Source organism: Cicer arietinum, chromosome 8 (genome assembly GCF_000331145.2).
Source record: "Cicer arietinum cultivar CDC Frontier isolate Library 1 chromosome 8, Cicar.CDCFrontier_v2.0, whole genome shotgun sequence".
NCBI lineage: Eukaryota > Viridiplantae > Streptophyta > Magnoliopsida > Fabales > Fabaceae > Cicer > Cicer arietinum.
In genome coordinates, this window is record NC_021167.2 from 3,150,270 (window position 1) to 3,167,392 (window position 17,123).

Consider the following 17,123-nt stretch of genomic DNA (forward strand, 5'->3'; position numbering starts at 1 on the left):
TTTAAAAGACTAAACTCAGCTCCTCTTACTCTTGTAATTTCAAAAACTAAAATGTATATTTAGTTATATTTTATATGGAGTGCCACCACTGCCACCCTTCAATTGTTCAATGGTCTAGATGATTTCCCACGTTTAAATTACTTCCAATTTTTATTTTATAATAATAAAAAAGAAAATATCTCTTTCAGGGTTAAAAATGTCAGGACGTCATCGCGATAACAATTTTTCATTTATTAATAAAATAGAACTAATATTTTAATTAATTCCCTAAAGTATTCTAATATTTTAATAGTACAGTTACTGGGTATAGGGACTATAAAGAGGATAGGAAGGGCAAGTCTTTCTCAGAATTGTGAATCATAAATTGTTAATTCAATCTCAGTTATCGTTATGGAGAAATTAAACACATCGTCCAACGAATTAGCAACCAGCTGGCTATCTAATTTGGTAAGAAATAAACTTAATTTTTTTTTTTGTGATTTTATTTATTTATTTATTTTAATTTTTGTTCCAGCTTATGGAAGAAATAGATGATTGTAACTTGTTTCAACAATGCCAACCAAACTTGTTCGATGATGAAGATTTTATTTCACATGACATAGCAAGTGTTCTACACCAAGAAGAAAACTTGCAACAACAACAACAACCTTTGTCTTCAGAAAGCTATTCTTCTTATAATTTGGAAAGACCCAACAAAAAGTTAAAAACGAAAAACACTTTACAAGATCTTTCCCCTGTTTCTTCCCCTTCTTCGACCACTTCCCAAATTATGTCCTTTGAGAAATCGAAATCATTTTCCTCTATCAATGAGGTTGTTATGTTTCAAACTCAAAAAGGGTCATTGCAAAAGAATAACTTTGTTGAAACTATGAATTCTCAAGGACAAGGAACCAAGAGATCTATGGCTAATAATCAGGAACATATCATTGCGGAGAGAAAGCGAAGAGAGAAACTTAGTCAGAGCTTAATTGCTCTAGCAGCTCTTATTCCTGGCTTGAAGAAGGTACTGTTACTCTCAATGTCTCTCTCATTCATAAACTCTTAAGGTTTCTTTTTTGTGACAAAATCACCATGCTTTTACGATGGAGGAATATTAATTTTAAATAAATTATGCTTATAAAAAATATTAATAACTTATTTTGGAAAGTGATTTAAATATAAATTTTATATTCGAATAAGTTGACTTAAAAATATTTGTGAGTTTTGTCGTTTCTTTCTTTAAGAAATAAAATTAAAAAAATATTAAAATAGGTTTTCTTTCTTTTTATAGGAAATTTGATTTTATTTTATAGATAAATTTTATGTTTTTAAAATTACTCTCAACTCTTACAAAAGATGTTCCAAGTATGCAATTGGTTGCAAATAATTGTAGTTGTTGTCGCATAAACATCAAACGGGTGTCCTGGCCCAGCTATTTATTGCATTTCAAAAAGTATGGTGTTTTAAGTGCATGTATATTATATTATAAGTTTAAAGAATTTTTATACCGTTAATTATTAGTCACTACTAAAATTATGTATATAAATTATTTTTATGTGTTCATAGTGTAAAATATCATGGTAGATGACAATTGTACTCATAGTTGAAAAACACGGTTATAAACTGTAATTTTAAAACATGTGCAATTTAAAAAATAAAATAATAAAACCACCAAATAATTTGTATATGGTGAAATTTTGAAACATCTAGCATTTAAAAAATAGAATAATAATGTTATGAATGAATCTACTACTACAGATGGACAAGGCTTCTGTTCTAGGAGATGCTATAAAGTATGTGAAAGAGCTTCAAGAACGTTTGAAGGTATTAGAGGAAAAGAAGAAGGATAGTCCTATAGAGTCTGTAGTAACGGTAAACAAACCGCCGTTAAGTTGCGAGTCATCGAGCGAAGAGGTTGCTAGTGGTAATAATGAACATCTACCCCACGTGGAAGTTAGAGTTTCGGACAAGGACGTGCTTATTCGTATTCATTGTCACAAACAAATGGGTCTTTTGCTCAAAATTTTGGTTGAGATTCAAAATCTTCATCTCTTTGTTGTTAATAGTAGTGTCCTACCTTTTGGGGATTCTATCCTTGACATAACCATCGTTGCTCAGGTAAACAAAAACATCAATTTTGATAAATTTACTTCTTTCAATTATTTTTAACATATAAAATATTTGTTATTTTTTATTGCTCATATATTAAAAATATTGGTTAATTTTATATAATATTCTTAATGCAATAAAAAAACATATTTCATCTGACGTTAATTATAAACAATGATTAAAAATATTTATTTATTCTTATATATAAATTTAATTTGTATAAAAAACTTATTATATAGAAGAATATTTTTGATAAAAACTACTACAGTGGATATGACAAAATTAGTTAAATTTTAGTTTGATCATATTCTTGTTGTCCTTTTGACAGGCTATTTTAAAATTGATCTGAGAAATTAATAAATGCATCCGTTTCAGTAAAAAATAATTTGAGAAAACTAACAAGGATTGGTCCATACTGATTTTGCAGAAGGGAACGGGATACAAGTTGAGCAGAAATGATCTTGTAAAAAACATACGCGTGGCTGCATTGAGATCCATGTCGTAATGTGAATGTGTTCTTGTTTGGTATGGGGGTTGTAAGTAGTAATCATAATAATTAATTATGATGGACATGTACATGTGATGTGATGCACGTACACAAACACTGCTTAACTCATAGCCCCATTTAAATGCTAATGGCATTTAAAAATAATAATGTTTGGTAGACACTTAAAAACATGATGTACTATGAGTTTTTGAGATAATAAAAGTTAAAAATAATAATATTAGAAAATATAAAGTGTATTTGTATTATTAAGAAAAAGTTTTGGATGATTATACAATACAAAAGTTATACAACTTAATTTACAAAGTCATAGTAGTGGCCCGCGTTAACTGACATTTTCAATATATTAGCAAATATATTTATATTTTGACTTAAATATAAATAATTTTAGATCAATATTAAAATTTTAAATATTTTATTCAAAGGTCGAAGAAAGTAGTATACTATCTTTTATGATTGTGTTTTGGTCCCACATATTGACCTTACATTTGAAGATAAGTGGGTGGAATTAAATTCTCTATTTTTGATATTAGAGATTTTGATAATTTTAATGTATTTTAAAGATAAAATGATAATTAAAGTAAATTAACAAAAATTATTAGAGATAGTAAATTCAAAAGTAGAGGATGCTTACCCCAAGCTCCATGATTGTGCCATAATCACTTTATGGTCTCACTTTTGTCTTTTGCCTTAGGTGTTTTCACGAGTGTGGATTTTTTGTATTAATTTTTCACGTAACATCAACGAAGTTTATGAAGAGTGGGTGTCCGTATTTATATTACTTTTTTTATTTGCTTAAAACAATAAGATAAATTTTTAATTATCAACGAATTTGGTTGAATATCGGTAACTTTAAATAAAATTAATTCAAAATTTATATTATTATTATTTTATAAAAAAAGTGAATTTTATAATGGATCATTTTTATAATTGAGATTTATTGTAAATCAGTATTTAAAATCATTTAAAATTTTAACAATAGTAGAATTTTCATAAATAATAATCTGTGAGTTTTTTCATCTTTATAAATAAAATAGTGACTTGATCGATATTAATTTAATATAATTTTTTTATTAAATTAATATTATTTAAATCATTATTTTAATCATAAAAATAAAAATAATTATTAATATTTACTTATAAGAGAAGAGGTATATATATATTTTAAAAGTTTAAATATTTTTTAAAATTAGTATGACCATACCATGATTTATGTTAAAATTTACCCGTTAAAAAACAAACAGAATAATATATATAAGTATTTTTTTATTTATATGTAAGTTTGGAGGGAGTAGCATGGAAATCTTCCTTCGGCCATACACCATTTGAAGTCATCCTCTTATAAGTATCATCATTTATATGTACACTTATTGTGGTGTAAGTAAAAATAGTGCTTTTAGAAATGAGTGTTTTTGTATCCACTCTATCTCTCTTCAATTTTTAGGAATTTTCTTTAATAATTTAGTTATATTGAAATACATAATAAGTGTTATTAAATTATAATAATATAATAGAATTATTGACAATACTTATTTAATAATATTTTTAGATGTTAGATTTAGGATAATGTTGTTTATTAGATATTATAATTAGAAGTTAGTGAAAATTGAGTTTAATAAAAAGAAATTAAACACTTATAATATTGTGAATTCTAATTTAAATTTATATTAAAAAAAATATTTTTATTTAATATTCAATACGTCTCAAATAAATAATGTGTACCGAGAGATATGTTTAATTTAAACATCTAATTGTGAGAGTTCTGTCGTAGATGTTGTGATGAAAACATAGCAATCGCTTTGGGAAATGAAAAAAATAGATTTATTAGTACAGCTTACGTATGTGGCTGGAATTCAATTTTGGGTTAGACACTCAGACTGGATAGTCATTTTGGACTGATTTGATTGTGCAACTCATATTCCCTTCCAAAACATATCTTGTGAGCTAAGATTTAGCATGGATTTGAGCTTTACACTTATTAAGAAAAAATAATAAATAATTAAGAGAAAAAAATAATTTTATTAAATTATTTTTATAAATTAATTGTTGACTCAGTTGTCATGAATATAAAGAGGAATGATAATAAATTGAGAGTCATTCATATAATATTAATTATAGGTAGAATTAGTAAAACAAAATTAAAGTTGTACTAGAAATTAAAAATGACAATAATTTTAGAATAATTTTTCTTATAAATGCAATAATTATTATAAAATAGAAGAAGTATTTTTCGATAAATAATAATTAATAAATAATTTTTTTAATTATTTTTATAAAAAGTAATTGAATTATAATTAAATTTATAAAAATTGATATGGTTGGTATGGGTAAAAAAAGAATACAAAATATATAAATGGATCATTTACTCTGCGAAAAATTTTTCGGTTAATTTGATTTGTTTAAAAGGACACAATAGACTTTTTAAAGTGAATAATTATTTAAATTTAAATAAATAATTAAAATAAAAAATTCCTTATTTTAAAAGTACATTTTCGTTGATTAATATTTTAAATTATCTGTGACAAAGTACACGATCTTAATTTATTTATATATCCATTTATTTTCTAAATGATGAAATGTGAATTTTATTCCATTTCATCGTAAAATATTCAAATAATTGAACGAAAACTTAGTTAATTTATTTTGTGTTTCATTGTATCATGTTTCGCTAATTTTAAATTATTTTAACATTCCCTTAGTCATAATATCCATTAATAAAGATTCCACAGACCTTTTCACCAAAAAACAATTATACAAAATTATTAATATGGTGCGATGGAAGTGGTAAAATCTGGATCTCTTACAGATACCATAAGAGATTCAATTATTGACGGTCTTATGGGAAAAATATATTAAAAAATATTGATTTTTTAACTAAATTTTAATAATTTATTGAAGCTAATTTTTTTACTGATATGAAGAAATTCTTGTTTAAAAATAAATAAAAATCAATATTATACACAAATTTCTTGAAGTATATATGTAAATTACAAAATAATAATTTTAAGAATTAAGAATTATATAACCTTTATTTTAATATCTTTAGGCACGTTCAAAATATTGTCCAAAATAAAAAATGGCCACAAAAGTACCTCAAGATTTGAGCCATGGATACCATAGCAGGTGAGCATCACATGATCTCTTTCCAAGAAGTTGTTTTGCATTATCAATTCAATTATTTATGTTCTGCACAGGAATAGAGGTTCCCTCCGTGCCACTAACTGATTAAGTTATCACATTATGTTCAATTTCATGATTGTACGCTCTGGGTTTGATACTGTTTTCGGATTTTTTTCCTTTAATTAATTTTCGACAACTCATAACTTCTCATCCTCTTGCATTTTATATTGTTGCTTAATAATTTTAAACATGTGCACAATCCTCTTTTTATACACAAAAAGTTGAGCTCCTTTTATAAATTGTTTTCACAGATTTCATTCCCCACTCAATTTTCAATAAATTTTAAACATAAAAATGTTTCCTTTTTTACTAACATAAAAGTGTCTACTTTAAGTATTGTAAGATTAATCTTAAAAGTTTTATTAGTTAAACTCAAACATTAATATTAATATAAGATAAATATTCCATGATATTCCATTAATATTATTAACTTAGCTAGTTGCGCAAATGATGAAATTCTATAACAGTCCACTTTGCAAAATAAAAATCATTTAAAATAAAAATCTAAAATGAATTTAAAGATGCCAAGAATATTATTGTGGAAGTAGTTGATACTCCTACTATTTATAAAAAGGATAAACAAGGCAACTTCACTCACTTATTGAGACAGAAAGGTATGGATGTCATTTTCAATTCAGAGTATGACCAAAGTTGCATTTTGTGTGGTTGATTTTAACTTAATGCCTAAATTTACCAATTTTTCAGGTTCTTTGCTCCTTAGCTGTCCTGCAATTGACTGAAAATATATCCATTTCAGCTAGCAAAATGACATCAACATATGAGTCATGGACAAGTTGGTTGTGTGATTTGGTAAATAAAAAACATGTTTTCAGCCACAATTTTGTTTGCACCCTTTTGAAGCTTTATGTTTACTGAATAATCTCTTGTGACCCTTTTTATGTTTTCTCAGGAACCAGAAGATTACAACTTCGTTAATGAATCAAATACAAACAAGGTACATGAAAGTTTCCATTTTCATCATGAAATTGACATAATAACCCCTTTGCCACAAGATCATAATAGTGATAGTCATTACTCAAGCACTATGAGTAACTCCTCAGGGGATGCTAACAGCTTTGAGAGGCCTTCCAAAACACTTAAGACTAACCCTTCAAATACAGGGTACCCTTCCTCACAAAAAAAAGATTCTTCCTTCCCTTACATTCTTTCATTTAACAATGAAAATCCAGAACCAGAGCCAATATTGAACATTGATTCTTCTTCTACCTTGAAACCGAAAGCCAAAAGTTTAAATCATGGAAAGTCTTTAACCTCAAACAAAGGGTCCTTAGAAAATCAAAAAAAGGAAACTAAACGGAAGAAGAATGATTCATTTACAAGATCTTCTCAACATAATCAAGATCACGTACTTGCTGAGAGAAAAAGGAGAGAGAAACTTAGCCAACAGTTCATAGCACTTTCAGCACTCATTCCAGGATTAAAAAAGGTTCAATTTTTACATTCAATTTTAACACCCAAATTAATATTTTTATTAATTAATTAAGTGGATTCAAATATTATACTAATCAAAGGGTTTGTTCCATTTGGGTGCAGATGGATAAGGCTTCTGTATTGAGTGATGCTGTAAACCATGTGAAACAGCTTCAAGAACAAGTAAAAGTACTTGAAGAAAAGAACACAAGGTTTAAAAACGTTGAATCTGTGGTTTATGTTGAGAAGAACAAGAACAAGAAGAGTTATTCACATGAAGATGTCTCAGACACTTCGTCAAATTCTGGATATGGTAATTGCTACCACGAATCAGAAACAATGCCCGAAGTTGAGGCAAGGGTGTCAGAAAAGAACGTTCTTATCAGAATTCATTGTGAGAAAAAAAAGGAAGTGTTGGTGAAGATAATGAAAGAGATAGAGAATCTTCATCTATCGGTCACTAGTAGTAGCACACTGCAATTTGGAAACACCAATCTAGACATAACCGTCATAGCCCAGGTACGCTATTTTTCTCTTTCTCTTAACTTAATTAAGTGATTATAAATTAACATTTTTTTTTATAATAAAAATGTTTTCTTAGATATATTATTTTTCACAAATATTCTTAGTTTGTTTATCTTTTACTAAAAATGCAGATGGATGAGGAGTTCAGCCTAAGTGTGCAGGAACTAGCTAGGAACCTTCGAGTTGGATTGTTGAAATTCATGGAGTTGTAGCTTTTTGACTTATTGTAGTTGCACTATTGTCATCATTAGCCTAACACTAAATATATTAATTTTTGTTGCTCTCAATTTCTTCTTATTGATGATAACATGAACGAATGAATCAAGCAATACTCTTTCTGAAATAATTTACAAATTACAGATAAAATAACTTTAATTTTTCTATACCAATCCAACTAAAAATTGATTAAAAAAAGTTTACCTTATTGATATAAAACTTAAATTAAATATAAAACTTTTTTTAACTATTTATTTATATATATTGGAACGGTATGTAGAACGGAATAAAGTAATAAAAAAGAATTATGGTGAGGTGGATGAATAAACAGTATAGTTGTTGAGTTGATCTACACGAATTAAATGAGGTTAGACCCATTATTGTAACGTGTGATTTGAATCACAAAATCGATTGCCTCGAAAATGAAAACACGTTAGGATAGCCTCGATGACCAACAAACAACATATTTCACACTAATTTTTTTTTTTTTTTTTTTTTTTTTTTTTTTTTTTTTTATGGCTTTTAAGACTATATTTTATCCGTTACAACAATAATTTTTATGTAAAATTTTTGTCCATATGTAAATATTTTATTTATTTTTTATATTAATATTTTAAAAATAGTTTATATAGTATTGATAAGAGAATATAATTAAAAAAAATTGTTACATTAATTATCCTTAAAATGAAAATAAAACATTCAGTTTTAAATAAATTTTTAACGTGGCACGCTGTTTAAAACGGAGGGAGAATATCAATGAATCCACAAAAATTTATTGTCTTAAAAATATAAATTAAATATTTGTCGATACTTCAAAAAAAAAAAAGCCATAAGCACAATAATATACTCCCTTCAGAAAACAAGCTTACGCTTTATGGAAAATAGTTGATATTATTTAATATTTTAAAATAATAAAAGTTAATTATATTCTATAAATTATTCTTCATGGAAATTTGTTTCATAAAAATAACATTAATGACAGAGCATTATAATTAATTAACTTTTTGAGTCATTTCAATTAATCTTAAATTTTATTGAGACAATTTTGTGAGTGTTTTTATATGATTTGTATGATTTGTGATACTTATACTCGTGCGAAATTTTGTTGAAAACTATTATTTATCTGATATTTGAAGTCTTTTACATATTCTTATAATCAAATGCACTCTTTAAAAACTCAAAATTTTCACAATTTCTATCGATTAAACAAATTGTTGTCACAAACAACTATCAATTTAGGTAAAGAATGTGACATCAAAATCACAATGCTGTTTATTCAAAATTTGGTTTTTTTTAAGGATTAAAATAATAATAATGTATTTTTATGGTTATTTAATTTTTTTTAAACTGCATTTAAAAAACGGCAAAAAAAAAAAAAAAGAAACTATATATAAGAAACTGCACAACAAAACCGCATAAGAATATTATATGCACACAAAATTTTTAAAAATCTTAGACATAAAACTGAAAAGAAAAAATTGCACATAAAAGTGCAATCAAAGTGCAACTGAAACATAATTATCATATAAATATAAAAAATTACACGAAATAAATATTAACAATGATAAATATAAAAGTTATAGTATAATTATATACCGCTAATTGTAACATCCTTCTTTAGCATAAATAATTTGTAGTAATTTTTATGTTTTACTTATTAGTATACAATAATAATAATAATAATAATAATAATAATAATAATAATAATAATAATAATAATAGAAAGGGAAAAAATAGTAAACTAAAAGTAAAATAAATTAAAACAAAAGAAAAGAAAAAGAGGAAGGGGAGGAGAGAGCGGCAAAACAGAAAAGAAAGAGATAGAGAAGATGAAAGAGTGAAAGAAAGAAGATGAGAAGGAGATAAAAAGAAGAAAGAGAAAACAACCAAAAACATTAACAACCAAGAAAAGGGAAAGAAAAGTACAATTTTGCTAGAAATCAACTTAGAAAGAGTCGAGGGTATCATCGTTTTTTCCGTTCTTTTGGAAATCAAGAGGTGGGATTCCCTTTTTCTATCTCTCATTCATGCATGTATGAAATAATGTGTTCCATACGTTAGAGATTTGGGGTTTAAGAGTTTGAAATGAATAAAGAGATCTTTTTATTTTATTCTTGGTTGGATTTAGAGATTTTGAAATAGATTATTGTTAGAATTGAGTAAATTGAAATTTTTGCTCATAAGTTGTAGCATTATTGTTGCAAAGAATTGTAGGAAATTAGTGTGATAGAAGAAATGTTATTAACTTGAATTTCGCAGAACATATGTGTAATGTTTTGGTCATAACTTCTTCTATAGACATCCGTTTTGAATGATGTTTGGTTTTCTGGAAACTAGACTCAATTACCTTCAAATTGAGTACAAAATTCATTATTTTTTATTGAGTATGGATGCTGAAAAATGGGTTACAAGTTAGACCAGAGTTGTTGTTTTTGTTTGTTTTCTGGCATTACATTTTATTTTGATAAACTGCAAGAATTGGTGCTTAATAAAAATAAAATAAAATTTTATCTATAAAGTAGACATCATAAGCTTTCCAAAGAGTACTCATTCCCTCAATTCTGATACTTATAAAGTTGACTCTGTATGTCTAATCTTATCAAAATAAAGTTACTAACAAGAACAGAGCATTAGTAAAACTAATGTAGTCTTTATGACATGCTTGTTAGGTAGAGTTTAAGTCGTTAGATTACTCACGTCTAATGACTTGAATCCTAACAAGCATGTCATAAAGACTACATTAGTTTTACTAATGTCATCTTCTTGTTAGTAACTTTATTTTGGTAAGATTGGACATAATTACGTCCGTAAGTGGTTCCTCACTTACCTTCGCTTACCCCTCGCTTCCGTCGTATATAGACGGAGAATTCATCTAGCTAGGATGAATCATATACTTCTCACTTTAATCAAATATATAGGAAATATATGTAACAATCCACACACAAATATAACATCATCTATTAATACATATATTAAATACTACCATACACTCAACCTTGAAAATTATTATGATAACATAAGCTATTAAGTCAATTATATCATACAAATCACATAATGTAAAATAAAATTCCAGACAATATGTTTAAGGTAGATTTTTCCCAAAACAGTCCCAAATTTATGTTATAACAACTCAAAATTGGGTTTAACTACAGAGTCAACTGACATGAACTTATAAGTATCAGAATTGAGTGAATGAGTACTCTTTGGAAATCTTATGATGTCTACTTTATAGATAAAATTTTATTTTATTTTTATTAAGCACCAATTCTTGCAGTTTATCAAAATAAAACGCAATGCCAGAAAACAAATAAAAACAACAACTCTGGTCTAACTTGTAGCCCATTTTTCAGTATCCATACTCAATCAAAAATCATGAATTTTGTACTCAATTTGAAGCTAATTTAGTCTAGTTTTTAGAAAACTAAAAATCATTCAAAACGGATGTCTATAGAAAATGTTATGACCAAAACATCACACATATGTCCTGTGAAATTCAAGTTAATAACATTCCTTCTATCACACTAATTTCCTAACAATTCTTTGCAACAATAATGCTACAAATTATGAGTAAATCAGTAATGAACACATCAAAACAGCATCAAAAATTTCAATTTACTCAATTCTACAGTAATCTATTTCAAAATTCCTAAATCCAACCAAGAATAAAATAAAAAGATCCCTTTCTTCATTTCAAACTCTTAAACCCCAAATCCCTAACCTATAGAACACATTATTTCATACATGCATGAATTAGAGATAGAAAAAGGGAAATTCAACTCTTGATTTCCAAAAGAATGGAAGAAAATGATGATACACTCAACTCTTTCTACGTTAACTTTTAGCAAAATTGCACTTTTCCTTTCCCTTTTTTTGGATTGTCAATGTTTTTAGTTGTTTTCTCTCTTCTTCTTTTTTTCTCCTTCTCTTCTTCTTTCTCTCACTCTTTCTTCTTCTTTATCTCACTATTTTTTTCTCTCCCTTTCTTTTCTGTTTTGCCGCTCTCCCCCATTCCTCTTTTTCTTTTCTTTTGTTTTAATTTATTTTACTTTTATTTTACTACTTTCCCCCTTTTAATTATTATTACTATTATTATTATTATTATTATTATTATAATAAGTAAAACATAAAAATTACTACAAATTATTTATGCTAAAGAGGATGTTACATCATTTCCCCTTAAATAAATTTTGTCCTCAAAATTTAGTAACTTACCTAATAAAACAAGTGAGGACACTTCTCCAAGATTTCAGACTCAAGTTCCCACGTGGCATCTTTGGGCGACATACCTTTCCAAACAACCTTCGCAAATGAAATTGCTTTTTTTTCTTAATGTTTTCAAACTGCTGTCCACAATTCGTCCGGTTTAAAAGTAAGGTTTGGTTTCAATTGGATTGAATCATGGTGTAAAGTTTGTGACAGGTCATGTATTTTTTGAGTTGAGACACATGGAACACATCGTGTAATCCAGACAAAGAAGGAGGTAAAGCTAATTGGTGTGCCATTGGAACTAACGACGAATGATTTGATAAGGACCTATCAAACGAGGACTCAATTTCTTTACTCTTACGGATATTTCATACCTATAGTGGCAGTGACTTTAAGGAAAACGTGATCACCTTCTTCAAATTCTAGAGGCCTTCTTCTTCTGTTCAATATAACTCTTTTGTCGAATTATGCTGCTCAAGTTATATTCTAGACAATTAACTTATGGTAAAGCTAATTGGTATGCCACTGGAACTAACGACGAAGGATTTGATAAGGACCTATCAAACGAGGACTCAATTTCTTTACTCTTACGGATATTTCAATACCTATAGTTGCAGGAAAACGTGATCACCTTCTTCAAATTCTAGAGGGCTTCTTCTTCTGTTCAGCATAACTCTTTTGTCGAATTATGCTACTCAAGTTATATTTTAGACAATTAACTTATGGTATTACACTAATACATGAAGAAAAAAAACATTTATTACTGATAAATATTAAAAAAATATAATAGATATTTGTCATTGATAAATATAAGCAAAAAATTAGATAAATATTTTTTCCTATTGCACAAAAAAAAATTATTGTCAGTGATAAATAAAAAAATTACATAACAAATATTTGTCACATATATATACAAAAACACGTCATAAACATTTATCATTAATAAATATTCAAAAAGTACATAACAATACTTTGACATTGATAAATACAAAAAATATTGAATAAATATTTGTTACTAATAAATAAAATAAATTTTTTGTTTAAAATCTTCACGAGATACATATAAAATATCAACAACATGTCACTAGTGCGATAACACAAATTACTAGTTTATGTAAAAAAATTAATTTACATTTCATTTTATTTTAATTTTCCATTTTAATTTATTTATTTCAATTAATATGAAAAGATAAAGCATTTTAATTAATTTTTATTACAATAATTTTAAATGAATGTAGATTTATAAAAAAACTAAAAATGAAGAGAAATACATTACATCGTATGACATTGTGTATTACACAGTATTGGTTGCCAGAGTTTCTCCTCAATAAAAAAACAGGTTGCCAGAATTTATTTATTTTCAATATTGTCGTTGGGCAATACTTATCTGTTCTCTAAAGCAAGTGTCACCTAAAATATGTATATAGATATTCCTATACTTATGTTCTCATGACTAAAAAATTTAATGAGATCTAGAAAAGAATATTCAGCTACATATCTCTCTCTTCCTTAAATATTCTTGCTAATATTTGGTACTTTGAAACAAGATCTTGATAAAGATTTGATGTTAAAGTACAAACAAATATGATTTTTTTTATATTTCGTTCGTCACAAAAACATATGAAAATTCTATTATTCAGCGTTTTAAATCTAATTTGTTTACCAACTAAAAATCATCTCATATAAGGGTAAAAAAATGGATAGATCGGTCAATTGACAAAAATGTATGACATGCATAGTTGATAGGTTCAGATCAAATAATTTTATTTTTTTAATTTAGACAAAGTTAAAGTTTTTTAGAAGTGTATATTTAAATATATAAAATATAAAACTACATACCATAAAAAGCTTTTAAATATATAAAATTAATCTATTTAAGTAAACATACATAATTAATTTGGTAATATTATGTATAATTTAGATATATAATGTATTTTTTATATAATACTTTTTTAATAAAATTGATATAATATTATAAAATTAAGATTAAATATATGTCACATAAATTTAGATATACTTATAAAAATTATGACACATGTCGGGAAAAACTTAATAGTATTGTTTTGTTTATTTAGATATACTTATAAAAAGTATACACATGTTGGGAAATTTAGATATATAACCAAATATATGAACAAGCTAGGACGCATTCTACATATTGGGAAATACTTAATAGTATTATTTTGTTTATTTTACAAAACGTTGCTTATTATTATAATTATTTTGTAAATTAGTAGGTATAGATTATCTAAGCAGAATGTCATAGTGTCGTCATTCCAATGCTTGTGTGAAACGAAATATATAGGAATTTTTATAAATAAATAAAATATTCATCAATTCAAATAAATAGAATATATTATATACAATTACAAATTCAATCTTGTTAAAAATAAAAATGATAAAATGCACAATACCTACAAATGACGTGATAAAAATTAAAGTGATTGAAATATTCATGGATTCAATTTTTTGATGTTGATGAACAAGTCATTAGTTGAATTAGTAATTAATTTATAAATCCAAATCCGAATCAAATGGATACCCACAACAAGACGAGAATGAACTGTTGAGACAAAATCCCAAATTAATGTTTTGATTATAATTAAACAAAAGGTTAATTAAGACTTCTAATTATGATTCTAAGTGTTTTGGTATTTAACATGTGTTTTTAAGTGTATTAAAACAAGATAGGTACCAAGTATTATAGAGCAAATCTTATTAAAATCTATAAATCAAAATCAGCAAAACGAAGAACGTTCTTGACATATTTCTGAAAATCGATGAACGTTATCCATATTTATCATAAACAAGAATGATCAGATTTCAATGTAAAAGATTAGATCCATGAATCATAGTGTCGTCATTCCAATGCTTGTGTGAAACGAAATATATAGGAATTTTTATAAATAAATAAAATATTCATCAATTCAAATAAATAGAATATATTATATACAATTACAAATTCAATCTTGTTAAAAATAAAAATGATAAAATGCACAATACCTACAAATGACGTGATAAAAATTAAAGTGATTGAAATATTCATGGATTCAATTTTTTGATGTTGATGAACAAGTCATTAGTTGAATTAGTAATTAATTTATAAATCCAAATCCGAATCAAATGGATACCCACAACAAGACGAGAATGAACTGTTGAGACAAAATCCCAAATTAATGTTTTGATTATAATTAAACAAAAGGTTAATTAAGACTTCTAATTATGATTCTAAGTGTTTTGGTATTTAACATGTGTTTTTAAGTGTATTAAAACAAGATAGGTACCAAGTATTATAGAGCAAATCTTATTAAAATCTATAAATCAAAATCAGCAAAACGAAGAACGTTCTTGACATATTTCTGAAAATCGATGAACGTTATCCATATTTATCATAAACAAGAATGATCAGATTTCAATGTAAAAGATTAGATCCATGAAACTTTATTCATTTCATATCTCCATCAATAATAAACAAGAATCAATCTAAGCAAAAATCATTCAAGAATTCGAAGGCTCAAAATCTTGCTTCATAAAATGCATAAAGAAATATCATTCTTCAAGTCAAGCAAAAGAAAGTACAATTAATAGGTTGTAAAGGACTCTGTTGTTTGTACCTTCAGACGGACCTGCACACATGGCTTAAAGAAAGTAATCATTTGAGACAACTGGCAGGATCACAAGTACAAGTTAACTTATCTCAAACCAATTCGAAAAACGCTCTTGGATTTCAAGAACATTCTTGGTTTTAGTATGAACAATCATGCTTTATGGCTAATCTTATCCATTCACTTACTCATGACAGTCGGCCTACTTCCAACGGTTAAATAAGATGTCATAAGCTCTCTTGAAGCCTTTAAATAAAGCTTCACGATGAAGAACAAAATACAACTCAAAGTGTCAAGCAAAACATCAACCATTCAATCATACTCGAGCTTGTCAAAATCATTCTAAAGTTGGAGTTCGATTCTCTAAGTGTTTTTTAAATAAGTGATAATTGAGTTCTAAAATACAGAATCTATTTTAGATTGTTAACATAGCTTGAGTAGTGTGTAAAAATACTTTTATGATTTAAAAGGTAGATTGTAAAATCTTTTCCGAAACAATGTTAGATAACCTGTGGAAATCTTTTTTAGGTAGAAAGGTAAAGACTGTGTAATAGATCAAAACTGATCTGTGAAAACCAAGAACATTCTTGCTTTGAGCACTTAGTGGAAAATCTCACATTTGTGAGGACTGAACGTAACCCGTGTTGGGTCAACCAAGATATATGCTTGTGTCATATCTCTATCTCTATTTATTGTTTGTCTTATATTCAGTTTTAATATTGATGAATTGATATTGCTTTTTTTTTACTAACTAAGAACGTTCTTCGTTTATAACTAATATTAATCTTAAGTTAAACTTTTCTGTTTTTAAACAGGAATTTTAAAAAAGATGCAATTATAATTCAAACCCCCTTTTTTATAATTGACATTATTACTTCATGAATACCGCATCAAAAAGAGAAATCAAATAAACATCGATATGAAACAACAAAATAAAAATAAAACAAAGCAAAATCTAGTAGGTATAAAAATCAGATATTTAAATTAGAAAACGAAGTGCATTAATTGGTGATTGTGAGTAAAACATGACCTAATATCACTAGTAAAAGGGAAAGAAGAAAAAACTTAGAGAAAAAATGAATTCTATCTCTCTAACAAATATATAGGAGTTATTCATTTTTCATCATATCATTTCTTTTTTTACAAGAAGGTAAATACTACAAAAAATTAACATTCAAATTTAAACATTAAAAATGTATTTTAAAAAATTACAGATGTAATTTTATCTAGATTTATCAGCATTTATATTTTTTCATTTGTTAACTTTAAAAAGATATTATAATTTAGCATATTTATAGTATTTCTTAATTTATCTATTCACCAATGTTAATTTTAATAATATTTTAGAGTATTATAAATAGTTAGTG

The 17,123-nt window shown here is 26.3% G+C and overlaps 2 protein-coding genes across 3 annotated transcripts; both read left to right on the forward strand.

The window, feature by feature from the left end:
- The first annotated feature begins 287 nt into the window (after positions 1–287).
- LOC101506918 (transcription factor bHLH18-like) lies at positions 288–2,764 on the forward strand. The gene is made up of 4 exons (XM_004511736.4): positions 288–447; positions 515–1,003; positions 1,738–2,097; positions 2,516–2,764. The coding sequence occupies exons 1-4, from the start codon at positions 391–393 to the stop codon at positions 2,591–2,593; spliced, it is 984 nt and encodes a 327-aa protein (XP_004511793.1). The 5' UTR covers positions 288–390; the 3' UTR covers positions 2,594–2,764.
- Positions 2,765–6,345: 3,581 nt separating this feature from the next.
- LOC101507246 (transcription factor bHLH18-like) lies at positions 6,346–8,016 on the forward strand. 2 transcript variants are annotated; one of them, XM_004511737.4, is made up of 5 exons: positions 6,346–6,387; positions 6,479–6,583; positions 6,684–7,220; positions 7,328–7,723; positions 7,861–8,016. In XM_004511737.4, the coding sequence occupies exons 2-5, from the start codon at positions 6,539–6,541 to the stop codon at positions 7,939–7,941; spliced, it is 1,059 nt and encodes a 352-aa protein (XP_004511794.1). In that variant the 5' UTR covers positions 6,346–6,387; positions 6,479–6,538; the 3' UTR covers positions 7,942–8,016. The 2 variants fall into 2 exon arrangements, with proteins under 2 accessions (XP_004511794.1, XP_027193123.1); XM_027337322.2 differs by lacking the exon at positions 6,346–6,387 and having other exon boundaries at positions 6,408–6,583.
- The last annotated feature ends 9,107 nt before the right edge of the window (positions 8,017–17,123 follow it).

Excerpts from the sequence above, each read along its gene's own strand:
- LOC101506918 (XM_004511736.4), top strand. The coding sequence starts at position 391 with ATGGAGAAATTAAACACATCGTCCAACGAATTAGCAACCAGCTGGCTA. Across the intron at positions 448-514 it reads CCAGCTGGCTATCTAATTTG|CTTATGGAAGAAATAGATGA; the intron begins GTAAGAAATAAA and ends TTTTTGTTCCAG. Across the intron at positions 2,098-2,515 it reads ACATAACCATCGTTGCTCAG|AAGGGAACGGGATACAAGTT; the intron begins GTAAACAAAAAC and ends CTGATTTTGCAG.
- LOC101507246 (XM_004511737.4), top strand. The coding sequence starts at position 6,539 with ATGACATCAACATATGAGTCATGGACAAGTTGGTTGTGTGATTTG. Across the intron at positions 6,584-6,683 it reads CAAGTTGGTTGTGTGATTTG|GAACCAGAAGATTACAACTT; the intron begins GTAAATAAAAAA and ends ATGTTTTCTCAG. Across the intron at positions 7,724-7,860 it reads ACATAACCGTCATAGCCCAG|ATGGATGAGGAGTTCAGCCT; the intron begins GTACGCTATTTT and ends CTAAAAATGCAG.